The 27,007-nt window shown below is 46.7% G+C and overlaps 1 protein-coding gene across 3 annotated transcripts in view; it reads left to right on the top strand.

Moving 5' to 3' along the window:
• Positions 1-2,848: 2,848 nt before the first annotated feature.
• The window catches only part of GRIA1 (glutamate ionotropic receptor AMPA type subunit 1), a 118,640-nt gene continuing 94,481 nt past the window's right edge, over positions 2,849-27,007 (top strand). For 2 of the 3 annotated variants that reach the window (XM_015641984.1, XM_015641985.1), the window contains exons 1-2: positions 2,851-3,098; positions 5,204-5,341. In XM_015641984.1, coding sequence (XP_015497470.1) covers positions 3,017-3,098; positions 5,204-5,341 — 220 coding nt within the window. In that variant the 5' untranslated portion in view covers positions 2,851-3,016. Of the gene's footprint in view, positions 3,099-5,203; positions 5,342-27,007 lie in introns of all 3 variants that reach the window. The other variant, XM_015641986.2, reaches the window with a different exon arrangement.

The raw sequence follows: 27,007 nt of genomic DNA, 5'->3' as shown, positions 1-27,007 counted from the left end.
CTGGCACAGCCATTTTCTAATTCTCATGGCTGGAAAAGACCTAAAGTGAATCAGCTACACTCAAAATGCCTTTTTAACAATTCTTAAATTTGACAATTTTTTTTCTTTTTTCTCTTTTTCTTTTTTTTCAGACCGGTACTTACCTAATTCTTTACAATTTGCATGAATTAATCCCACAAAACCTTGTTGGGTGTTCCCTGCTGACCACCAGATGCCTGCCTGTCCCATCTATGTCTTAAGAACCCTTAGAGACAAAATACAGGTGTTGTAACACTCCATCCCTGATATTTTCAGTTTCCCCTGATTAAGATGGTTCTGTGCAATATGCTTGTATTCTGTATTGCATGATTTTCATTGTTCTCTGAAATATGAAAGATTTTCAATTGTTTTCAGGAATCAAGATAATTCATTTGTGTCTTTTCAGAAGATTGGTGGATTGATCTGTGTTTCTGTTGTGACTACTCTTGTGAGTTGAAGAGTTTCATCTACTTCCCAAGACTATGTTTGATTTTTGGCCAAAAGTTCAGACATTATATTGCTTTTGTGTTGACTTAAAGAACCTTCAGAGCACCTAGAGTTAATTCTGAACATCCTTATGCTAACAAACCCCGAATAAAATGTTGTTATCTGTAGGGAAAACGGAAATGAATACCTTCTTAAAATAATGATCTTATTACTACTTATCTTGTTACATTGTGGTGAGGTTCCCCTTGTTAAACCACCTGCATTTTGAGAGGTTTATAGACAAAAGCAGCATTATTAATTAATGCGACTGTGCAAGCTTTCTGCAAGCTATTATAATATTTTATTGTTATGGCTACTATTATTGTTATCAGATAGGCTGTTTGGGAGTTTGGAAAACATGCTGGCATCTTTCTGTTGCACTGGTTATCCTTCATTGCCTTTCTTCAGATTATAAATGCAGCTGTTTCTATTAAACTCTGGATGGAAAACAAGATCCCATAAAACCTATCAGCAGGTTATTTTAGCCTCAAATCAGTATTGCTTAAATTATACAGGGAGGGAAATGGAAGCCTGGTGAAGGTGTTCCTATCAACAGCAGATGGGAATTTTTTGTGCTTGAATGTGACTTTGTGCTGAAGGTGACCCAGGCAATGAGACAGGGTCAGGGCATCCTTTGGCTGCCTTTATGTGGCTCCTGAGTGCCTGAATTTCTTCTCTAGTGAGCCTGGCACCAAGAGTCATTGCCTGGTCACCTGAGAAAGGGAGGTTTGGGACAAGAAGGAATCATCCTAGAAGGATGTTTCATCACTCACCATGAGGAAAATGCAAACCTTCTGGGCTCTGTTTTTTGCAGTGTAACTCTACGTTCTGTCCTGTAAGAGGCCACCAAGTTCCAGGCATCAGTGCAACTCCTGTCTGAGGCAAAGCAGTTCTGAGACCCCACACCAACTCTAGCATTTAGGTGGGTGTTTCAGCATTTTGTCACTCTACAAGTCACAGTGAAATCCATAAAACTGTCTAAGAAGATATTAAATATCCCAAACTTTTTATTTGCAGAGATTAAAGAAAGGCTTGAGGGTCTAAAGAGTAGTGTTATCCCTAGACCATAAAGTTATGTCACACCTGGGTCCTGTGGCCAACAGGGAACATTTCTGTGCTACTGAAGATTTTGCAGGCTTGGTCACGTCCCATTTCAGTTCTCCCACTCTGCAGTGTGCTCACCTATCCAACCAGTCCTTATGCAGGAGCAGTTCTTGGTCTTTAAACCTTGGTCACCAGTCCTTGGTGTTCTCCCAGTTTAACCACACTCGTTTGGAGGTGGGGAGAGGGCACCAGGGCAAGGGGCCCTACACCCAACCAGGACATGGAGCATCTCAGTCTTTTCTAATTCTGCCCCAAACATCCCTTTTTTGTTTGTATTTCCTCTCTGCCACGTACCCCTGGTGTGTATCAAGGCTGGACACAGCAAGGGCAGACTATCTGAGCCTGGACGTGGGATTTCAGCTTGTGGCATGAATGGCTTCAAGTTTAGTTTGGGACTTCAGGGGGAAATGGGTAAATTTCCTCTCCTTTCTGAGGTGACTATGGCTCTGTGTTCACCACAGTTCTTCAAAAACTTCCAATCCCAAGTTGTGCCTAGGAGATGGGTTTTTTTGGTTCTACCTTTGTTTTTCTCTTCTTTTTGTTTTTGAGCAAAGCTGCTTATGGTCAAATAAGCTCCAGCCTCGCTAGAACTGCCATGGAATAGCTTCTGAAATGGTCCATGCTAAAATAGCCCCCTGATTTCAGAAGTCTGCCTTGTCTGATGGTGCTGGTGAGTACAAATTCTTCCACATCAAGTGCAGTGGTGAAAAGCCACATCCATTAACAGTGGGCAGGAAAAATCAATGAGAAAGGTGTGTGGGGGGGGGGGAGTTCCTTTTTTAATCCTTCAGGATTCAAAAATCCTTCCTTCCAAGGCACATTTGCAGGACCCTCTTTGTTATCCTAATGATCCGGGCTCCGGAGAGTGATCGGTTCAACTCCTGGAGCCAGGCGTGAGAGCCCAGGTTGGGAAGCTTTGGATCACCAGATGAGTTTCAACCCTTTCTCTAGAGGAGTTTGCCACCTACTGATTCACAGGTTCCTTTGAGCAGCTGCCAAGAGAAGTTGAAGGGGGAAAGCTGGGATTTAGGGGTAGGTGGGGGTTGCCCTTAGAGACCCGAGCCCCGGGGTCAGAGGGGGCTCGGGGGGGAGCGGCTCCAGCTCCAGCTGGGAGCAGGGGAAGGAGCCGGGGGAAGCGGCCGTGTGTGCGTGTGTGTGTGTGCTGTGTGTGGCGGGGGAGGGATGTGCATGAGGAGCGGGCTCTCTTTCTTTCTCTCGGGGCTCAGTTAATCCTGCTGCCAGGCGCTGCTCAGCGGCAGTCTCAGCGCTGGATTCCGAGCGGGGGAGACGCGCATCCCGAAGGCGCAGCGGAGGGGAGGCGAGAGAGGCAGCTAAAGAGAGCAGAGCGGGGGAAAAATCAAATCTATGCTTGGAACTGGGCTTCTTTTTCGCCAATGCAAAAGGGAATATGCAGCACATTTTTGCCTTCTTCTGCACCGGTTTCCTAGGGGCGGTGTTAGGGGCCAATTTCCCCAACAATATCCAGATAGGTGAGTGAGGGGCTGGGGATGATGGTTTCTGACGAGTGGGTTGGGGTGGAGAGGGGATGGTGGGGGAAAACCGACCCGTTCTTGTGCTTGCAAAGGCACAATGTGTGTCTGTGTGTGTGAGAGAGAGCGAGGGGCTGAGCTGCGAGGGCTGGATGTGTGCGCTGGTACCAGCTTTGCCGGAGCAGAGATGGATCAAATTGGCTTTGGGGGAGGGGTAGATTGGGAATAAATGCCTGCACACATACACACCCCAATACAGAGGGAGAAAAAGTGCCTCCGAAATGGAGGAAGTATGAAAAAAATATATATATATCTGTTTCTTGCCCTGAGGAATGCCTGGGCTGCCATTGTGTGTTGCTGCATTTGCGAAATCGGCGGTTGCATGATACATTTTTGTGAGGATGCTCTCATCTGTAGGGAACTGGGACGGGAGGTATCAACCAGACGCTCTCTGTTGTTATTGCTAAAGAATAAGGGCAGAGCTATTGGAAGAAGATCTTGCATTGAAGTCCCTTTCCATTTCATGCCACTTGCTTCCCCTGCACACCAGCAGTGTGCCTGTTTGATTCCTTCCTCCCTTCCTGTAACTTCTCAGTGCTCCCCTCCCTCCTTCCCCGGGTTTATTATTACTCTCCCATTGATCTTTATTGGTGATCGTTTGTAACCTAGCCCCAAATTCCCTTCCCTTGCATGCCGGGTTTCTTTCCCGCCTCCCTTCTCTTTACAATGCCAATCAATTGCTAATCCACCAAGTTCAGGCAACTCCTGCCTGAGTCCAGCTGCACAATCAGTGCTTTTATTGCTGTTGCTGCTGCATCCTTGTCTCCCTCCCTTCCTGTCTCCCCTTTACCCCAAATTTGTGCAAGATCCCAGATTTTTTTTGCCTTTCAACAAACGCAACTTGGTTACGAGCATCTGATTCCTCCAATATCCATGATTAGGCTGTGGGGTGGGAGGAACGGGGGAGGTGGGGGGATATTGGTGCACAAATAGCCCTTTTCACACAAGGAGATGCCCCCTCTACTAAAGATGTGCAAAGTGACGTTGATGGCAGGTCCTTGCCTATTTGTTTCTTCCTCAAGTCATCTTGGGCATTGATACTTTCTGCAGCTTTATTTTAATTCTCCCTTGTTGCTAAGTGCTTTGTTTCCCTCCTCCTGAAATGCCAATAGCAGCGCTCTCTTTAAATGCATATAGATTACAAGACAGGCTGAATTTAATAGCATCTTTCTGGAGGCTGTGAAGGGATCTGCTGCAAGCCAAGGTTCCTGCTGGGGGAGCAGCAGGAAACTTTTCCTAGGGCTGGGTTATCGCTGCACTTTGTTCCAGATCCATGGGAGAAGAGAGGCTCTGAGCTTAGGTCCAGCCCGGTCCCAGTTCCTACCCTGTTTGTGTCATCCTGTGCTTCTGGGCTTGTCTGTACTTCTGTATAGATAGATTCCTTTGAGGGTCAAAGCTTTAAGTTTCCTGCCCAACTTTGAGTTTGGCCACTGTCACCTGTTAAATTCAGGGGTTTTCTGTGCAACAAACCTCCAGCAGCAGCGGTTGTGTGGTGACAGTCCCGTGTCACTCTGGCTGTCACAGCCCTGTCCCCTGCTGGGCCAGGCTCAGCCAGGCTGCCCCAGAGTCCCACAGTGTGGGGGGACCCCTGCAACCCTCCTGTAGCAAACCTCTCCTCCCAGTCAGCAGGGCTTCCACTGAGCCTCAGGTGAGGGAAGGAAGGAAGAATCTCATTCTTCCTTTGCTGAGGTGATGTTGACACCATTCCCCCTCCTCCTGCTTGAAGTTCCGGGGGGTGAGGAGGTTGAGCTGTGCCCCATGGATTACCCCCATCCTGCAGGCTGCTTGGCCTGGGGATGCATCAGGGCTCCTATATGTGATCCAGAGTTACATAACAGAGATATTGGAGAGGTTTTCTGCTCCCAACCTGTCCGCAGTGGGCACAGAACCCTTGGGTCTTGCTCTCTGGAGGATTTCTGAGTTTGAAGGCATTTCCCGGGCTGAGGAGCTGCAGGCTCTGCTCTCAGGAATATTTTGGATTGGTGATGTTTCTCATACAAATGTTCTTAAGACCTTTCTTCTTATTGTTCTGTTTCTCTCCCTAGGGGGGTTATTTCCTAATCAACAGTCCCAGGAACATGCGGCTTTTAGGTTTGCGTTGTCTCAGCTCACAGAACCGCCTAAGCTCCTTCCCCAGATCGACATTGTGAACATCAGTGACAGCTTTGAAATGACATACACCTGTAAGTACCAGCGCCCACGGTGCTCTGCCTGACTTGGGGTTCTTTATTCCTGACTTGGGTTTGTTTGCTGTCTGAAATATGGGGCAGCTTGTACCAAATGTGCAGCTCACCTTCAGAGTCCAGGCAAGAAAACCCCAAACCCATGGACAAAGGGGCTCTGGGTTGTTTTGGTTTGTGCTAAGGAATAGGGGTGAGGTAGTGCTGCAGTTATCCAGCATGTCTCATGTTTCCCTTTCCATTGCACCCAAAGTGGTGTAAACCCCCCAAATTTTCATTTCCTCTTGTTTCTCTAACCTCTGCCCAACTCATTACGTTGAGGTTTCATCCCCATATTTCCCATAGCTGTGATGCACAACAAAGACACCCCTTTCCACCCACAGAGTGCACAGAAGTCTCTGTTTAGTGTGAACAGCTTCTTCCTCAGCCCCAGTTTAACCATCTGTCCTTGTAATTTAAGAAAGATCTAGCAGGAACCAGCAGCTTGGTGCAAGTGGAGTCTAAATCCACAATAAGGGCATGCCTAATAATGACAGAGAGGAAAGAAAGTTCTAGTTTCAAGAAATTCATTCATTGGCTCTGAAAACAGATACTAAAGAATGAGTTTGCACCACAGAATTGATGTCAGGGTGTATCTACACCCTGCTAAAGCACAGCACATTGGCTGTACTGTTCTCTTCTCACTAGATGATATTATTGGAAAAAAAACCAAGCAACCTTCGCTTGCTAGGTAAAGCAAAGGTTAGCAGCAACAAACAAGACCAGGAGGAGGAAACCAAATGAAAACTAAAACCCATGACACAGCCCTGTGGTTGCTGTGGCAGCCTTTGCTTTCCTTGGAGCACAGGGTGCAGGGCTGTGGGCGAGGGGCTCGCGCCGGCAGGGTGTGATGCACAAAGAATTCCTTGGTTTGACCTGCTGTCAGACACTGCTGCTGACACTCTCTGAGCCTGTGTCTGTGTTTGGGGGCTGTCAGGAGAGGCTGGAGGAAGCCTTCCCTTCGTAGAGCCTGTTGGATTGCTGTTGGCTGGTGTCTGTAGTGTCCTCCTGAGTCACTGAAACATCCCCCCTGCAGTTTGGTTGTGTGGGATAGAGGTGAACACAAACTGTTCTCTCTGCTCAGATATGCACAGAAGGGATCTCCTGGAAGAAAGAGCCAGGAGGAGAATTAATGAGGCTTTTGGAAGTAAAAAAAAAAAGAAAAAAAAAAAAGTTGTGATGTTTTCTGTTGGAGGGTTTGCAAATACAAGATTTCGGGAATTTCTTGCCCAGTATGATATAGAAGAGAGAAGTAACAATTTGGCCACACTTCCTTTGCAGTATCTAATAGCATATCTGAAGAGATTTTATTTTCCTTAATATCCCTCTGTTTGCCAACTACAAGGTTTCCATCAAGGAAGAGCAACTATTTCAGCTCTATCCAACGGCATTTTCTTGGCAGGAAAACCAGACAAATAGAAGAAAAAGTCCAGACCTTGTATCTATCAAGGGAAAACGTCACCCACCTGGGGTAGAGTTGCTGACTGTGGCTGAGGATGAGCTATTTCAGAGCTGAGAGCAGGAACAAAGCAGAAACTGCAAGAGTATCACTCAAATTCTCCATCTGCATGTGGCTTTCCCTCCCTCTCCATGCCTGCCACTAATGGTTTTGTTTACAGCTTTGATGGGAAGACCATGACACCAGTTATGCTTCAGAAATCTGTCATTAGTGCTGCGGGGGCAGGGGTGGTCTCACAAAAGCTGAATGGAAGCAAGGCAGCCTCCCAAAGGATGTTATATTTGAGCTCTATGTAGGGCACATTGTCCTAGATCAGACCAGCAGAGCACTCTGCACAGTCCAACTTCACTTGTCCTCATTTTGCTTTCCTTATAATTAAAAACTTCCTAAGTTCCTCTAGACTATGGAAGGCAGCATTTGTTTTGTAGGCACAAAAGAAGGTGTTATTCCATGTACTCCAGGGGTGGAAAAAAAACCCCCAACCTAAAGAAAACAGGCCATTAGGAGACCTGATTTTAGTACTCTAGAGCTGAAGTGAAACTTTTGTCAGAAATTAGCTCATTCTTCATCTTCCAGCTAATTCCTTGCCTGGCTTCCAAGACTAGATATCAGCAGAAAGATCTGTTTATTTAGAGAGAATAAAAACCCTGCCCACACAGTGGTCCTTATCTTCTGAGAAAAGACTGGCCGTGCTACCAGTTAAAAGTACCCGGTTTTGTTCCCATGGAGATGGAGAACACAGCATTTCCTCAACATTGGCTTCACCTGCTTCTATGACAGTTAAGTCAAGGGTGTTTGGACCCTGTGAACCTGATGCTTCACCTGTCTGGGTCTCCAACAGGACGTCTGAGCAAGACTAGTTGGTCCCAGCTCCACTGCAAACCCTGCTTCACGCTGGGATCCATCCTCATGTGCTAAATGTAGTCCTTATGGCAAGTGTCTGAAGCAGCATCATTCAAAATCCAGAGCAGATATTAAGAATCAGAGGTGACAGCAGAATCCAAACCCGTGTTGGGCGGGCTGTGGGGTGGCGATGAGCGGCGCGGTGAAGCGCAGCACAATGACAGCAGCCTGGCTGAGGAAATCGTGTGCAAAATGTGCCTCGGCATGGGCTGCACCCTGTTCACCTCTGCCTGCCACAGAGCTGCTGGCTGCTGAGGATGAGCAGGCTGTGGTGTGAAGTGACACCCCCGCCGTCCGCGCCCAGGTGACAGCGCCGTTAACGACGCGCCGGTGGCGAGTTGGTACCAATAACACCCACCCGAGGCAGGAATCTGGAGAACACCCAGAGGATGCTGTGGTCACTGGGCTCTCGCTGTGACAGCCCAGCAGTAACTTTTGTTCCCAGATGTGGCCTTCTTATGGTTACGCGGTGATTGTGGGAACCTCAGTGCGGGTCCTGTGCGCAGCTCGTCAGGAGATGATGATTTTAAGCAAAGCATAATCATGAAGGAAGCAAGAAGAGGTTGTAGATATGTGTGGTGACTTGCTGTTTCATGTGCGGGGTTGGTGCTAATGTTGCATCACTGAGGCACGGGCACATTTCAATATCTGAAGTATCTTCCAGAATTCATTCCATCCCACAGAATAGCTGGTAATGAACACGCTCCGTGGCTGCAGCTGGGTGCCTGATGGGGCTTACCCCTATGAAAGTACACACCTGCCACTCTGAGGGTTCTTAACTAAAGGTTAGGAAGCTTTATAATTGTGTGCTGTTTCTTCAAAGGCCAAGGAAATTGTTTAGGGGAGGAGGGTGAATTGAGAGTCCTTCCTTCAGCAGAATTACACAGCAGTGCCAGGTGACTATAAAGGGTAAAATGATGGTATGGCATAGCTGAAATGTTTACCTGGTGATGTAGCACAGCAAAACCCCTTCTGGTCGGGTTTAAAGACATTGTAAGGGGTTCTGTCTCCATCCATGTTTGGAGAAGAGCTTCATGGCCTCCAGACAGTGCCTAGCAAACCCTGCTATGCTGGTTTTTGCCATGTCTGACTGCACTTAGGGCAGGAGAGTTGATGCTGCAGGTCAGGGTGGAGAGAGGTGGGAAAGGGGCTGCTCTGTGCCAGGTGCAAAGACACACAAGCCTTGAAGCTTAAGGGAGATCTTCAAATTCCTGTCCCTGGAAGGTCCACAGTAGACCTACATGCTGTTGACAGCAAAGGGATGAGAGGTTTCTTGCTTGAGTCAGCCTGTGCTGGGAAGAGTTTTCTCCTATTCTTCATCTCAGCCCCCGACTGTGCACAGCGCAATGCGCATCCCTGTCCTGTGCAGAGCCTGGCTCCTCAGGGAATGTGACTTGTTTCAGCCACAGCTCCATAGCTTTATTTAATTTGTGGTGCAGAGATTCCTGCTTTCAGCCCTTGGCTGAGCTCCCCAGGTGAGCCTGGCAACCCCAGGCAGGCGTGGAGATGCTCTGGCTGTCCTGAGAACAGCCTGCCCTGGGGGCTGTGCCCTGTGAGTGGGGCTCACACAAGGTGAGTCACCAGCTCGGGAAAACTGAAAATCTGCCCCTGCAAAACTCAGGCCATGTTGCAGGGCTGGCCAGTGACTGAAATAACCCCTGCTCATCACTGAGCCCTGCAGCTTTGCTGAGGCAGCCAGCAGATTTTGTGTGCTTGGGTGGTGGGCTGCTGGAAAGGAGCATTCAGAATCTGCACACCTGAAACACAGGAATCTGCACAGGATAGCAACAGGATTTTACAGCTGCAAGAAAACTTATAAAGAGGCTGAAAAACAATGAATTATTTATCCCTCTCCTTCTCTGTATGCACAGATACAGTTACTGTGGGGTCTTCTTACCAAGTACATGCTGTGGGTGATGCTAGAATATCAACAGTTGGATCTGTTCTGCAAATTAGAAAATGAACATGTAGTTTGGATTCTGTTCATATTTTATTAAGGCCTCCAAGCACCAATTAGAGAGGGATTTGTAGTGATCACTCACTCTGTGCTTATGTTCTTATCAATAGCAGCAAGCTTACATCCAGATCAGCTATGAAATGAAGTCTTTTTCTTCTTTTCCTTGGATACTTACATATATAGATAGGGTATTTATAGAAATTGCTTTTTATCTCCTAAATTACCTCTCAGAGATAGAAAGGAATAGGCAAGCATTTGAATATTCTCAAATGAGGATCTGAATTTGGTTTAATTAAACAATTATTGTGTGTTGAATTTAAAGGAAACTTCTTTGTTGACAAACATATGATGGCCGCCATTTCTTGTAAAGGTGTTGCTGTAATTATTCCAGCAGTAATCAATTAGAATGCAATTTTTATAATTAAACTTCCACAGTCTAAATAAGCCCAGCCCTGTAATAGTTGTGGTGTTGCTAGACTTGTTTTTATTTTCACAGTGTCAGAAATCTCATGTAAGTGCTGTGGGATTTTCTTTTTCTCTCCTGCATAGCTCAGGATGCTTGCTATGACTATTTAATGTGAGTTAAGCCAAGAGAAACATGGATTTAATGATCAGATGCAGTCTGATTAATACAACACAGGTACTACAAGGAGATACATCTCCTTGGATTATGTAACAGGAGAAGATATGATGCAGACAGATGAATCACGGAGCAACAACTCACTTTAGATCAACCTGAGGTTAAGGTTGCTCAGTTTCAGGCAGGGATGGGCTGTAGCTTTCTAGTGTGTGTTCAGTGAGATGCCAGCAGCTTGGAGTGTGCTGAAAATCCACATGGCTGGGTGAACTCCTGCCAAACAGGAGGGAGCAGGTCCTGGAGGTGACAACAGCCCCCTGTGTCCCAACAGGGCCCTGGGGTCAGCGCTGGGCGCTCAGCGGTCACAGCCACCACTGGATAAGGCAGGAGTTTGTCCCATATGATTTTCCCCAAGAAGGAGAAACATTTAGAACATGATTGCTGAGCCATTTCCTGAGCTGCCAGGACAGGGCAGGTTGTGTCTGGCTCCAGGGATCTGGTCACAGAAGGTTTTGGGTAAATGTGGACCGATACCATCAGCGGGGACATGATGGGGCTCCCCTTCACAGAGGTAACCCTGCAAGAGGCTGGCACCACACATCAGGAAAAGTGTCCCCCAGTCTGCTGTGTCCATGTCTTCAAAGGCCATGGGGGCACTTATTCTTTGCATGACTATTTCTTGTGTATTTAATTTTTTTTTTATCCTGAATGGTGGGAGAGTTGTCTAGGGAAAAAAGCAGATATGACGCCATAAGGAAAAATCAGAGGGAGGAATAAGGGGAATTTCACACCTGCAAATCTATCTGCTCATCTGGAAAGGATCCCAGCACTGGTGACAAGCAGAAAAGAGAGTGAAGAAGTAAAATTTGGGCTCTGCAGTAGGCAGAGGAGGGATTTGAGAAGCAGTGAGCAGCACAGGCCAGACCTGTCCATTGTGTGACAGTCACAGCTTCCACTCACAGCTTATCTTTTCTTCTCTAAAAATAAAGCCTTTCCATGTGATAGGGATTCTACTAGGCCAGAAACAGACAGGCTTTATTTTTTGGCATTATTAGCAAGGTGAGAGTGGAAATCTTCATGTGACTGCAAGGAAGGCAGCATGCAGAAGTATGCTGCTCGTTTCCAAAACTGGTGGGAATTTTAGATATATACGTTTACATTTCCCTTAATAGGGTTAGGGCCCCAAAGGCAGCAGCTCTCTGCCACCAGAAATGGAAAAGGTCCCAGTTAGCTTCAGTAACACGTGGAGCTCAGAGCAAACACAAAATCAACATGCTCCTTAAAGAGGCAATAAGTCAGGGAGACTTTAATATTCTTAAGATCCAAATTCTCCGGGGTGTGGTATTAACACGAGTCTGAAGACAAAGATGCATTTATTTCAACTGCATTCCTTTAAAGAGAGGTTTTATTTCTCTTACTTTAGTTGTGTAGAAATGAAACAGGGCACTGTTTTTCCCAGTGCAAAGTTCCATGTGAAATCCTTTGGTAACACCTGAGGAAACCAGGGGTTGGGCAGGGTGCAGAAGGGGGGCCAAACCAAGCCATTTGCAACCCACCATCATTCCAGCAAAAAATATTTCAAAATGGTAGAGAATTACTGGGGCAATAACAGTGTGGGATGCAGCAGAAACTGCTCCCTGCTCACCTGCTGAAGTGATCTCTCATTAGCTTAAAGAGTAATGAGCCTCCAGCTGATTTTCTCACACTGCCCTTTTAGCAGCCACCCACTTGTCACCTATGGGGCACTCTTAAAAAAAAACACCCCCAACAAAACAACACAAAAAGGCAAAAACCTCCTGATTCTTGTTATTGATTCTTGATTCTTGTTATTAATGTAGATCAGTTATTTTCCCTGTTGTCTGTAAACCAAACCCTGCCAATCCTCAACCAGGGCTGCAATTCAAATGTGCTTATGCTTCGCCAGACTGAGTGACCCCTTGAGGAAGCAGCAGTGAGAGGCAATGGAGAAGTGACTGACAGCTAAAAATTGCCATATCTTGGCTTCTTTAAGAGGGTCTTTTCGTTCTTTGATTTTATTTGTTTTTGACAGAGTGGAGGAGTGCAAAAGAAAACAACTGATGTCTAAGACTGAGTTGTGCTGATGGCAGGATTCTCGTGTGGATGTGGAGTACGTGTCTGCATTTCTCTGTATGCTATAGGAGTCTTGGCTTTGATTTTGTAGGTGAGATCCTGCCACTATGCTAATAGAGATGAGGTGGGAGGGAGATGAAAGGTTGAGGGCTGGAGGGTCAGAGAAGAGATACAGAAACCTCTGTAAGTAATCTGGATGCAGAATGTGGAAGAATCTCACATGAAATCAAGGGCTGTTTCTCACCTCCCCGCCCTCCCAAACACTTTGCTTTGATCTTTGCTAGTAGTGAGCTTCAACAAGCAAAAGACATCAGTGATTACACAGATTCAGACGTGGTTTTTCTCCTGCTGGTCTGCCAGCATCCCCTGAACGCCCCGAGCCTTGTTGGCTTTCCTTCCACGCAGCGCCCACATCCCGTTCAGTGCCACCCCATAGAGGGAAACAGCGCTGCTATTCTGGCAGGTAAACAGCAGAAAAAATTACCAGCTGGTTACTGGGAGCTTGTGAGGAAAGCACAGGCAAGCAAAGTCCAACAGAGAGGTCACAGGGACAGAGGATGAAGAAACCTTGGAGTAGGAGACATGATGTGGGAAAGGGGCAGGGCAGCAGCTCTGGAGGGGCTGTGGACGTGCAATAGAGGGAGCTTTCCCTTGTCTCTCTTTTCTGCCCTTGGCTAAGCAAGGGAAGGTTTTTCTTTCTGAGGGTTCTGCCTCCTTCTGCTCAAATCTGAACTGGAGCTCGCGGTGTCTCCTATTTGGTCAGCACCACAGCTCAGGTTACTCCTGTCCTCCACCTCCACGCGGGTGACATACGATGGCCATGTGTTGGGAGTGTTTGGCCAGGGAAAATGCTGAGATTTCAGATTCACAGTGGGGTGAAGGTGAGCTGGAAAGCAGGATCTTTCCAGAGCATGCATGGCAAGGAAGGCTTGGGGGTGACCACCCTGTTGGTGCCGAGCAGGGAAACGGGGGCAGGTCTGAGCCACCAGCCCTGCCCCTGCACAGGCTGAGCAGCCAGCAGAGAAAGAGGCCTGTCCTGCAGGGAGTTCAGGAGAAATATCTTTGTGCAGAAGGTGATTAATGTCTTTAATGAACTACCAAAAGAAGTAATGGAAAGCCAAACCACACACGGCCGCAGTGGGGGAAGGAGGAGGAGATGGTTGCAGGCGAAGAGGAGGCAGGGAGCAGTGCAGCCCGAGCACCAGCGCTGTTCACAGCTCACTGTCCCAGAAAAACAGGCAGGCACAGCAGCTGTCCCCAGTCTGTCCCCAGCAAAGACAGATCTGAGTGCATTTCACAGATTTAATCAGAATTAATTCAGTCTTCCAGCCTGTCTTCATTCTGGGGTCTCCTGCTCGGCTCATTATGGCTGGGCCAAAACCCACTGTCTGCAGCTTCAGGGTGTGGGGATGGCAGCCTGGGAGTCCCTGTGCTCCTGAGTCCTGTGGGGACAGCAAAGGCAGAGGCTGTGGGGAGAGTGGAGCCTCTCCTCCACTGTCAGGGAACAGATCTCCTCAGGTCCCAGGAGTCTGGGACCTGGATTAGCCTTGGCTGACGGGCGTTAGGAGTCATCATTTGTTTGGGAACCTGAAAGAAATGTGTGGATGAAGTCAGGCAGATTTCTAACATTGAGTCATCTATATCATAACATCCTCCACCTTAGCAGCCTGGTGTGCCAGACTGGCAGAGACCTCGGTGGGAGCAGATGCCAGCACCTCTCCTGAGCCCCGAGCAGTGCCCAGGCTTGCAGGAGGTCACCCATCCACAGCCACACACAGCCTGGAAAATCAACTCTTGGTGTTCCCAGACATGCCCATGTCTATGTGCTGATGCTTTGAGGGCAGTGAATTCACTGTGCAGCCCTCAGGTGGGACATGAGACAGTTCCTGCATTTCTGTCCCTGCTTCCAGAGCAGCCACACACCTTCAGAGATGAGCCCTTCCCCAAAAAGCCCACACTGTTTCTTGTTCTGGAGGAACGAGCACTACTGTGGGGTACAGGCTTGTTCTGTCAAAGAGGAAACTCTTATCCAAGCATCATCACGGTTTTAGTGAGGCTTAGGAGTCACACATGTGGCATTGGAGGTGCCAACACTCAGCATCTCAGGCAGCAGCTCTCAGTGACCATTCTCAAACTCCTCCTCTTTGTTTGACAATATTTACCCCATCAAAGCTTGTTCTCAACCTGTGCCCACGTGTCCTCTAACTGAACTTTTCCTTCCTCTGTGAAGTACCGGATAAAGCAACAGAATTGTGTTGATCCTGGCTTAGTTTACCATGAGACTTTGGGAGGCAGGTGAGATGAATCCTATCCCAAAGTGTCTGCAGCTGCATCATGCTCTTCTGCTAATTCCTCAATACTCTGCTGAAGGTGACATCTCAGCAGTATCAAACATTTTGCTGCTCTCCCTGCGAGCAGCCTGTAAGGGCTTTGATAAAAGCAGGCATCACATTGCAAACAGGCTCTTCGCAGTTGTGCTATTCTGATGTATTGCTGAGAAGTGAAGAAAACATATGTTCATGGCACAGAAACTGCTCTGCTCAGGTTCTCCTTCTGTATTTCGGTACCGCACTGCAGTGGCCCCCCAAGGGCAGGGGCCTGGCATTGTCCTGTGACTGCTTTTATCCTCTTGGCCTCCTCTGTTTCTCGCTTTTCATGGGCTTGCTGCTGGCAGGAGCGTTTGCAGTGCTCTAACAGCTGTGTCTGGGTCTGCTTTTGCAGTCTTTATGCAGATCTCTTTCTCCTCCTTCCCACTGATGCACTCCTGGCTGATTGTGCCTGTCCCTAGGACTGGGCTCTGGGGGAATCGTGGGGTTGCTGTCATCAGGGGAGGAATGCCTTCAGGTGCTGTGGCATTTCCAAAACAGCACCCAGGGATTTGGCTGAGCAACCCCCTCTAGCTCAAATGGGAAGACCACAGTGAAATCTTGTATAGCACTGGAACAAACAGTCTTGTGGGGAAGGAAAAAACTCCAATGCTTGGCCTGTAAAAAAAAATAAATAGTAATTTTTACAGTGGCATCCTATAGCAGCTGAGACAGATCAGACCCAGAGCTCTAGTTCAAAACACACCTGAAAATCTTGGGACATTCTGAATCCCATCCCAATCTGTCATGAGTTCTAATTGCCATTTGGCAGCAATCTCAGAGTCTCAGAGCAGTGTGCGTTCAGGTTTTCTGTTCCAAGCCTGTCTCAGGACAGAAAGCAAAAGTGTGAATCCAAACCAGCAAGTCAAGCAGAACAACTTGAAAAACAAACAGGGTGGGGGGGAAAAAAGTCATCCCCAGGGCTGTGGAGTGAAATCTAGAGCAGTGTTGTGGAGGCTGGGAATGGAGGGAATTGGGGCCAAGACATTCAGGTACAGCAGCATGCTGCAGTGGGACCATGGGAGACTTTGGAGAGGGTGTGTTTGTCTCATCCAAGGTGTGTTTGTCTCATCCAAGGTGTGTTTGTCTCATCCAAGGTGTGTTTCTCATCCAAGGTGTGTTGTCTCAGCTGTGCAGAGGAATGAGGTGTGTGGCTGTAGGACAAGGTGTGTCTGTGCCATGGACAATTCCTGTCCAGAGCACACGAGGTGCTGCAGAGGTGCAGCACACAGGGGTGAGGTTTTACCCCGAGCTATCCTTGCCTGCAGGCAATACAGCAAATTCTTCACTTTCAACAACAGCAAATTTACATTAAAAAAAGGCTTCATCAAAGGAAGTTGCACTTGACAGTCTCCCTTTAGCCACTGGAGAGCAGCAAGCAGACAGGCGCAGGAGGCTCGTTCCCATCCCTCGCTGTCTGCTGTTCTGTGGTTTTGGCATTGTGGAAATGGGAAGCATCTGTGAGCCCTTTGGATCACAAATGGATCTGGGAGCCTGCTACTTCTGCTAACAACTCATTTATTATCAGGGAGCAGAGAGTTTCTTCTGAGCCAGTGCAATCTATCATCTCTTAAAGACGCTGTGTGAGACTGAAAGAATTTGCTGTAAGAGTTGGCACCTGAAACCCAGTAATGAGTCCATGTTGGGAAGAACTCTCCTTCCTCACCTCCTCACTAAGTTTTCTTTCTCCCAGCTTCAGGAAGAAGGGAGAAGTATGTTCAGTAGCAGAGCACTCTGCTCTGAGAAGTTCAAGAATCTCCCTGCTCTGAAAAATTCCTTGGGAGATGCTTCTCTCCTACTTCTCCTTTGCTTCTCTCTCCATGTGAATAGACTATTTTGTCCAAAATACTGATGCAGAGAAGGAGAAGAGTCAGATGACTGAGGAGCTCTAATGGTTTCTTCATTAATTTCTTTCCTCAAGAGAGAGCAAAAGAAAATGTTCAAGGGGATACACTAAGACATCAATGGTTAAAAAAAGTTAAAAATCTTGGAAAAGGTGTACTGAATTTTAGGCAAGAATCAGGCACAGATGATAAATGAGAGCTGAAGGCTCGTGGCAAGTGCATTAGAGGCAGCCTCTAACATGTTCTTTAAATCAGCATTTGTTGCAGTCCGGGGCCATCCCCAGACTGAAGCGAGCAGTGAGGTGTCTCTGATCCTCTCACCGTGGGGCTCTGCAGTTCCTGCAGGCACCAGCACAGGGAAGGACAAAGTCTGAGATCCCAAGGGAGCAGTGCTTGAGGCTTCGGACAGTGTCAGCTTTTCTGTAAAGAGGGAAAGGCTAATCACTTCTCAGACATGTCCTGGAGTTGAGGGAGACTTGGACTTCCAGCCTCAAGTGACCTCCCTGTGCCTTTGAGAGCTCAGCCGTGCCAGTAGCTCTTCCTCTTGTGTGTGAGACTGCAGGTGAAAGGTGGCTTTAGGGAGAAGTTATATTTTAAGGGGATTTGGGATACTGTCCCATTCTGTTGTCCAGTTTTGGGTTTAATTCCCAGAGGTACAACGGGACATTGGTGTTAATTAGGCACACCAAAGCCAGCAGGAGAATTCCTGGATTCCTTCTGATTCTGCTGGAAAAGTCTGGATGCTCAGAAGGCAGGATGTGCTTTCCCTGGCTGCCAGAGCTGATAAATAAGTGGGGAGACCTCAGTGAGCACTTGCCCATCAGAGAGGACACAGCTTTGAATTTCTGTTCAATCCTACACTGACCTCATTTTCCTGCTTAGGCTCATATTTATAGTTCCTCCTCTTGCTAATGAATGTGATCCCTCTTTGTGTGGGTCCACAGATCCTTGGCAAGTGGGGATGTCTGTCTGGTGGACACCCAGAGCTGTCTCGTGTCTGCTGGCACATGAGCAGCAGCCTGTGATGTCTGGGAAGTGACGGGGGAGCTGCTCCTCTCCTGCTGGAAGTGCCAGGCAGCAGCATATGGGTAAAGGCCACGTTGGTGCCGTGAGTGGGTGAGCAGAGACTACCTCTGCATGCAGGATCCTTGGGAATGATCTTCCCCAAGCAGACTCTGCCATGGAGCAGCCAAGTGGAAGTGCCAAGGGGCCATCCCGAGTGGCCACAGCCCACATTTGTCACCAGCTGTTCTCCCTTGGCTGTGGTGACAGCAGGAAAATGTCCTTCACGTCCCCAGTGTAGGCTCACTCATCTCCACTCCCCAAGGGATAAAAGCTCGAGCACGAATCACTGCTCATCTCAGTCCTCATCTTCCTCCCCACAGGTGGCTCTGGGCCCCCGCCCGTCCGGCAGGGCTGGGGAGGGACAGTGACAGGGGTAAGGCACTGGGGACAGGAGGATGTGAACCAGCTCTCCTCCTCCTCCTGCTGCCCTCAGGGGAGTGTTTGATCTCCTGACTGCGAGAGGTGCATTTAACACTGACCCTTGCACAGGTGAGGACGGCTCCTCCTGAATTCACCTTTGTGCAGCACCAGCCACACCAGCACTGCACTGCAGTGGGCAAAACTTTTCCATCCAGCTCAGGCAATATACCTTTAATTTCCCTTTTTGTTTTTTTAAGGCCAAAGAAAGATTATTGATAACTTTCTATTGAGTAAAGCCTTTCTTTTGAAACTCACACTGGAAAAAAATCCAAGGTTAAAGGCCATGGATACCCTGCTTGTCTGAAACTCTTGTCCCATTAGTATTAGGTCTTCATTAGGTAAAACATTAGGGGGAAAGAGGCTTGGATTGTTCTCTCCATGTGTCTTCCATGCTTCCTCTCCCCTCATGGAGGGAAGGGGGCACTTCTCTCCCACCCAAAATGCTTAAGTGGTTGTGACTGGAAACTCACCAGGCCTTTAAGGAGTCTCAGTGGACCGTGAGCCATCCTTAACCTAGAGAGAGTCAAGGAGTTATCTTCATGCCCATGCTAAAGAAATAAAAAAAATCTCCATTCTTTTGAGCTCACCTCTTCCAAGGCAGGAATTTCCATAACCAAATGGCTACATGCAGCCCAAATTTCAAACTCCACCCAAATTCAAATTTCCCAGCAGACCCAGTGTAGATACAAGGGAGGCATTTCAAATGAGGAGGAATGTACATTCTGTTTTGTTTTTCATGCTGTGTTTTAGTAGCTGTGATTGTGGCGAGACCTGGAGTTTCCCAATCTGAGCTTGGCAGAGAAAAGCAGAATATGTCTAACTACCGCAATAATTATAATTATTGCTAGGAATTTCTGTGGTTTTGTCAAAGTAGGAAGTGAGTTCTGGGAGGGCTGTAAATAAATGCTTTCTTCCAGGATGTCCCCAGGTTGGATGGACTCTGGCACAAGCAGGTGCTTCCCAGAGGGACTCCCTTCCGTGCTGCAATCGATAACAAAAATGACTGTTGGGAAAGCCAGAGGCACTGAAATCGATATACCTGATGCAATGTCCTCATCATCCCTGTGTGGGAAAACAGCCGCTTATTGCCTATAAAAAATTTTATTTTCTGAGGATATTAGAGGTTCCTGTGTAGGTGGGGGCATTAGCTTTATTTAAATGTTCAAAATATTTATTGAGGACATGCTTCCTCTATATTCTCTCTTGATAGGATGCCCCAAATCCAGTGACATTAATTAGCTACTTAAACTTTTTTCCCCCCCAGCTATGGCCAAATCTCTCTGGATTTAGCAGCACAGCAAAGATTTAACAGAAAGTTTAAATGGGAAAAGCATATGAGAGGAGAAATTTAGGATAAGATTCTGTGCCTGTTAACTGATGGCATTTATGAATTATATCTAAGAGATGTCATATCAGTGGAAATGGAAAACAGCTTAGTGGATTATAAAAATACCCTCTATAAACCATTTTAATGCCTAATTTTTTTAAGTCTCTTATGGTAGGTGTCATAAAAATGAATTCTAGCAGAAAGGATAAATTTTTTCCCTCGGTAAACTGGCTAACTGGTGATTAGAGGCTGTCAGGGAGAACAAACCCTTGACAAGGCTGAGGTGGAGTTTGGCTGAGGACTGCAGTCTCCCGTTTCTGGGGAGGTGAGGACGTTTCTAGGGGAGGCAGATCCAAACCTGCAGGGCAAAAATCCCTGCAGCCAGATGTCCTCCCCTCCCAAGGAGGCAGCTGCTGATGGGTAGCAGGAGAGGAACACTGAGGAGTGAGTGGTGGGGGCTCATCTGCGGGGCAGGAGCTACCTCAGGGACAGTTTTGGGGCAGCTGATGAAGGGAAATCACAGAGAGGGGCAGCAGCCCTGGAGAACACAGCCAGGATTGCTGGAAACTGCGGTTGTGGACATGACATAGGAGGGTGCAAGAAGTTGCCTGTGGAATATCTTGGAAAGAACCTCGAGGTGATGCTGGACAGGAAGATCCATCCTGGTGCCTACCAGGCTGCAGTGACTTTGATTCCACCACTTTCTTGAGTATGGAGTGTATTTAAAATTAAACCTGTAAGAAAGATAGTTGCAGCTCTGCTCTCCCCTGTGAAAGAGGTGTTTAGCTGTCCAGTGTCTTCTGGTCATTTCAGAGAGGTTCCTCATTCCTCTGTGGCCCCTGGGTGCCTCCTGTGCTTCATTTTGAAAAGCTCAGCCAAGGCTCAATTCTGGGTTAGGATATTTAAGGCTGCACTGTTTTGCAGCACATATCCAAGCTGCTTGTGTAGGAAAGGGTAGATGACCTACCTCTCCCTGTCCTTTGACAGTCTGGTTCCTGGGATCCATTCAAAGGCACGTATTCTCTCACTGCCTTTGAAGGCTTTGTGTCAGTCTTCCCCATGGATCTTTGTACCTCAGGCCTCTTTTGTGGGTTTTTTTTTTTTCCCAGAATAAAAATCTGCATGTGGGATAGAAATGGCATTACCTTTCCCAATGTGAGCTCAGAGCTCATAGCAGAACTGTGTTTGCAATGTGTCATTGGGACTGTCAGGCTGTTTCCACACAGAGGCAGGATTTAGAGTCTGGGCTCCAGCCGAGCACCAGTGCAGGAAAGGCAATTTTCCAAATTAAATTGCACAATCCAGGATGCTGAGCATCTTACTTTTGGGTCCTGCTCTCTGCAAGGGACTTCATCGTGACGTGAGCTGAAGGGATGAGTAACAAACTTCAAACTGAATGCTCACCAAAAAAATCTCCTGCAGAATAATCCAAGGGCAACCTGCAACCAAGTTCTCCAAGATCCGGTTGGGTTGGGAGTGTGTTTTCAGTCACAGAGAGATGAGCTGTCTTGCCTCTGGGCTTTTTCTGTTCTCTTGTATAAATCAGCTAAGGGCTGACTATAAAATGAATTGGAGGGGAAAAAGATGGGATTTCTCTGGCCCCTTTCCTTCCTTTCCCATTACCTTTTTGCTGTAGATGGCACCAGTATGAATCTTCATCTGTCCACCTTGCACCAAAGGTACCCAGAGGGGAGGAGATCTTGGGGACACTTGATTCACATACAGCTTTTCACAGAGAAAAGCAAATGAAAGAAAATGTGGGAAATGGCATCTGATTAAAAAGCTTTCTTATTAAAAGCTGAGGGCATTATTCAGAGACTGTACCACAGCAGTGACTTTTTACAGCTCTGTAGCATCAGAGTGTTTGGGGGGTTTGCTAGCTCTGTAGTCAGGTTATGCTCTGGGAGACCATTTTCATTTTGACAGAGTGTTCCCAGCCCAGCTCTCTTGGAGGTTTGAGGAGACTGTGCCCCAAAAAGACAGCAAATAATACATTGTACAACCTATCAGCACTGTTAAGCCCATTGGGTGTTTATTAAAAATCAGAGCTGCTGGTTTAGTCAGGTGGCTTTGCTGAGCCTGTGCAAGAGGCTGGCTCAGAGTGGAGGAGAAGCAGCTGCTGTTTAGGATTTCAGGACACCTTTTGCCTTGTCATCACCTGGTGATCATGATAAACACCCCCGTTCTCTTTGCTTCCAAACCAACACACACACTACCCACTACTGCACATTCCCTGCTCTCTGCCACATTTTTCTCAGAACCTGAGTGGGTTGCAAAGTAATTCTTTGCATGTACCCATAGTTGCCTATTGAGCCAAATAGGAATCCCTTTGGTACCTTTTTTTGGGGAAGGGTTCCAAAATGATGCTGTGGACTATCCATTTTGGAGGGCTGGAAAAAGAAAGCAAAACTATAATATCTGGAGTTTCTGTAGGAGGTTTCTTTGTGGTTTTTTTTTTTCTTTTTTTCTTGCTGGGTGCCTATAGTTCCCACCAGAGGAATGGCACATGTGTTTTACTACACATTCATGTTGTGCATTAGCATGCAGAGATCTTACAGGAGGTTCTCCAGAGTGGTGAACAGGCGTAGGCAGAAAATTGATTCCTCAGGAGATTTCAGCAAAATGGCATCCTGGGAGCTGATCTCCCATCAGATGCAAAATGTCTTTACATTGATGATTTTGATCCTCACTCCTTTGTCATAATAACACACAAAGATTATTGCTGTTATTTCCAAGATTGTCTTACCTGTTATAAATTCTGAAACAAAACTGAGGGCAATTAAGTGGGGAAACTACAAGGGTGGTGGTAGAGAAACTAATTCCCTTTGCTTTTCAGACATTTCATTTAACAGCTGTCTTAGAAAAACTCTCCCACAGGACAGCTCCATCATGTGAGATTCCCAAGGGATATGACAAGTCAAATAAATAGTTCATCTGCTAATTAGGTGAGGGGTGGATGATTGCATTTCTTTCTGGGAGGAGGAAGCTTTTGGATGGAAGAATCTCACCCAGATGAGGGAGGCTATTTCTCAGGTGTGAGTGCAAATGTCCATCTGTGTCTCCCAACCAAAGCAGAGCAGAACAAATCACTGATGGTTACTTTTGCTAAAGGTGTTTCGAAGGCATCATTGCACCCTTCTGTGTGGGGAGAGCTTGCTCTGAGCTCACCCCTGTGAGCAGGAGAGCTGAAAGGAAAGGTAGCAGCAGCAAGGATGCTAAGAGGTACTGGGGTCCCAGCAGAGTTACACACAGCAGGGAGGAAAAGCCCTGAGGTGTTTGTGTAATGTCAATCAGCTGCAAATCCTGTCCTTCAGCCCACCTCAGCCTGGGACAGACACAGACCAGTGCATCATCTTTCATTTGACCTACACCTTCATTGCTACTATTTTTTAAAGTCATTGTACTTTGGGTGCTTTGGTACTTTGTCTTTCTTTATTTTTTTCATCCTCCATGTGCATTATTCTACCATGGAATTTGACCATTTCTGCAGAAATCACTTTCTGGCCTGGGCTGGGCTCCCCTGCAGACACCTCTGCTGGGATGACTGCAGGAGCACAGAGCGAGTGCAGGCTCTGGGGAGCAGCAGCATCAATGGCACATTCCTGGAATTCAGTGGAAGGAGCACATCTGCTGCAGGGATCTCCAGCCTCTGTTAAAACACCTAATCCTGACCAGCACCATGTGCTGCCCAAGCTTTCTTTTGGAAATGCCAGTGCAGGTCAGTGTCATTTTGCAGTACTGACTCCAAAGGAAGCATGAAAGCAGGTAATCAGGAAAGGATAACATTCCCCTTTTTGAGGTTTCAGTTTTGAGGCAACAGGGCTCCAGTCTGCTTTATGCCTTAGTGAGGATTTTTGGCAGGTCATGGACAGCCCTCTGTCTCCCATTCAGGGGAGTGTTCTCCATAAGTGCTCCAGTAGAAATGATGTTTGCTGGAGTCTACAGACAGCCTGAAAAAGAAAAAAAAAAGCTCTCAGAAGCATGATCCACATCCTATTCTTCCCTCTCCCCACACACTCATCACTGCATGTTCTCCCAGCGGAGCAGTGCTGAAGCCTAAGATACCACATTAAATGTCAGTCATTTAACTACCAGTTATTTTAGCAAATAAGAGTGGGACTGTCTCCCTGGGGTTGACTGAAAATTGTTAAAGGAGGGAACAAAAGGCAAGGAAAGAGAAAAGGAGAAGAAAGAGAGAAAGGAACAGAAAGGACAAAGGGAAGCACCAGGCAGAAGGATTTGTGATGCCAGAATCTGAGGGAGAGGAGTCAGAGGAAGGCACCCCAGTGACATCAATGGGCTGGATCCCACCGAGAGCTTCAGGGGACATTAATGAGCCTTTTGTGATGTACCTAAATTACCCAGGCTCATCCTCAAGACTGTTCTCACTCGGGTCTCTGATTCTCCTGCTGGTGTCAGCAGCAGCTCTGCCACTGTCTGCACTTTGCCAATCATTGGTTTGGAAGGAAACTTCTCCAAGGTGGGGGATGCTCCTGTGTTTGGGAGACGGCAAAAGAGCTGCTGATTAATTCTACCAGAAGGATGGGAATCCTCCTTTCCTTTGCCTCCCGTCTTGCTTTACATTCCTTTCTCTTGCATTCTGCTCTGGAGTCCAGTTAACCCTTGGTGGAACAGAAGTGGAGTTGATGTCTGTGTCTTGCCTGTAACAACTGGGAGATCTTTTGGAGATCACGTGAGCTCCCTGCGCTGGCAGCACAAGTTTTCTCTACAAGCAGAAAACATTCAGGGTGTATTAATAAGCTGTCATCTGGTTGTTCTCATGAGTTGTGTTTGTTACATTCCCTGAGGCTCTGGTGGTTCTGGCATGGAGGGCTGTATGAGTTTGAAATCTGGAGTCTGTCCATGCACGACTTTCAAATTCACATTGGAGAACAGTTGAGGAAGGAAAAAGCAGTTCTCAAGACAGAAGAGCACTCACTGTTGGTGTGGGCAGAGAAACCCACAGAGCAGAAAATCCCACCCAGGAAGCTCTGTTCTAATCTGGAATTAATCAAAATAGTCTTTTGAAAGTGTGTGTGTGGACTGTGGATATCCCCAGTTACATCAGGGAATAGTCAGACACGGAGCTTTTAGTGGCATTACTCCAAGTAAGCAAGAGCAGAACTCCCCCTTGCTTCAGGATCCCAAACCTGACCACAGGAAATCATCACAGAGAGTGTGTTATTTCTGAGGAAAAGATGGAAACCCCACAGGAAAAATCAAATCAAAAGAACCAACAAAACCAAATCCAACATTTCTCAAATAATTGCAAAATAATAACTAGATTATTATCTTTAAGATATCTCTATTTGGTTATGTTTTAAAAGGCACACTGAAATTTTAACTACGCAAAAGATAAAGCAAATATCTGTATTTTGTGTGAATAGTCCAATTACAATTATAAACTCTCTCCTCTTAGCATCTCATCTGCTTGTCATTTTTAACATGGAAGAGGGAGGGCAGGAAAAATGAATTTGTGCATGGAGTTTGTGTAATATCCATCAGAAAAAAACAGTGCATGACAAGCACAGCAGCCCCTTGAGAGCTTAATCATCATTGAAGCCAAGTACAAAAGGAGGAAATCAAACATTTTTTGAAAGCTGGGGGCTTATTTAAAGAAATGAGCGAAAGCAGACTCATGCTTTGTCTGGTTTGAGGCTTTTCTGTGTAGATGAGAGCAAACTACTGCACCAGACAAGTTATTTCACATCACAGTCCATCAGGGTTTGGACTTTCAGTATGCTGCTGAAATATCTCTTACAAACTACCTGTTTTCTCCCAGAAATAATGAAAGGCTCTCTCACATGCTGCTGTAGAAGGTCAAAGTGAAAGGGAGGGTAAGCTGGCTCTAAGTTCACACCTTGTTTTTAATACTGTGCTTGTATGGATTAAACATTTGGTTGAATGCAGCTGGTAGTGAATTAACCCTTATCCCTTCAGGGCTGAGCATGCAGAGCATGTTTGTAGGGCAATGGCTGAAAGTCCCAGGCTGTGTAACACAGATGCCAAGTGATAAAAGTCCTTATTTGTGGGTTTTACTTGTCATGAGCTATAGAGGAGGTGCCTCTTTTTGATCTTAACTTAGGAACACAAAAGGTGTTACAGTGAGCACAACCAAAGACCGAGCTACCCAGTGTGCGCTGTCTGATAATTGGGTATCGAAGCCATTTAAGGGAGAGTTTAAAAGATTCTGCCTCCTGCTTTGATGCTGTTTAATGTAAAGTTTCCTCTGCCACAGTTTGCATCCAGAGCATTGTGTTTAACAGCCAGCAGCAGAGCATCCTCCTGGATACTAGTGGTCTCAAAAAATCATTTATACTGAGGCTCATCTGGCACAGAGTTCCAGGACTTAATGCTGTATCACCTGGGAAAATGCAGCTCTGCTGTTAAACCCACTGCTTGTTCATTCCTGGGTGTTCCCCTAAATCTTGGCTTTTGGGAAATAAAGAACATGTATTATTATTAACCTTTTTCCCCTCTCCAAACCATTCCTGATTTTCTGTATTTCTGCCAGCCACCTGGCATTCATCTCTTTTTTAGGCTGCACAGTCCTGGTGTCTTCAGTGTGCCTCAAGTCGTCCATGACCCTGAAAGTTGTTTTAACCTTTTGATGTCTTTTTGCATTCCACAGTATCCATGGGATAAGTGCAAGGGCTTTATCTGCTCTTTGGACCTTTCATGGGTTGGAAACCCTCCGACTTTACCCTTGCAGGGCTTGCTGTGTTCTGCAGGTTCCTTGTGGTCCTAATTTTGATCGGCACAGAGTTTACATCTCCAGGATCTGATCAAATGAGCATGCAAATGGAGACAGATGTGGCACCTGTAAGGGGCTGTTTCAGCCATTAGATCTGGAGGAATCTCAAGGCCTCCTTCTCTCGGGGGGGAGAATTGTTGCATTATTCATGGTCGCTATTCCCACTGTAAACTCCTGTCTCATGATTACAGATCTGCCACGCTTTCCCCCTCAGTTTCCTCCCCCAGATCCCTTGCCCTTTCACGTTTCTTGCTCCTTTGCAAAGGTAAGGTGTGCCTCTTTGAAGTCCTCAGGGAGAAAGTATCAGGACAAGAACAGGAGCTCCAAGAGCTCCAAGAACCTCTCCTGCATCTGAGGAACGAAGCAGTCCCCCCTTTGCTGCATATGCATTTTGTCCCATCAGCAACGGAGCTGATTTCACTTTCATGTTTAAAAGAAAAGCACATCCAGTCGTCTCTGATCACTGATAGCCAAAGGGAGTGATTTGGTAGCTGGTTTGAATATCTTGTATCACAATAGCCTATTGCTTCAGATTTTATGCCATATGGGAGTAATTCAGATATCCTGTAGCTTCATCCTGGGTGTAACAAGAATAAGAACTTTATAAGTCTCTTTGGATTGCCTTAGCCTTTTGCATGATTTCTTACTAAGTAATTGATTTGGAAAGTAGCAGGAATGGCAAAATATGCCCCTAATGGGAGAACACTGCATTTTCTGTGTCGTTGTTATACATAACTTCCATGTGTATTTAAATGAGTAGCATCAGCATAGAGCCAGGAGATATTATAGATATTATGTAGAAAAATAAGTGTTTAGGGAGTATCTGATGAATAAAGATAAGAATCATTTGAAGATCTGACCTTGCAA

This window comes from Parus major, chromosome 13 (assembly GCF_001522545.3).
Source record: "Parus major isolate Abel chromosome 13, Parus_major1.1, whole genome shotgun sequence".
Taxonomy (NCBI): domain Eukaryota; kingdom Metazoa; phylum Chordata; class Aves; order Passeriformes; family Paridae; genus Parus; species Parus major.
Note: the sequence above shows the minus strand (reverse complement) of the source record. Positions and strands in the feature narration are given on the sequence as shown.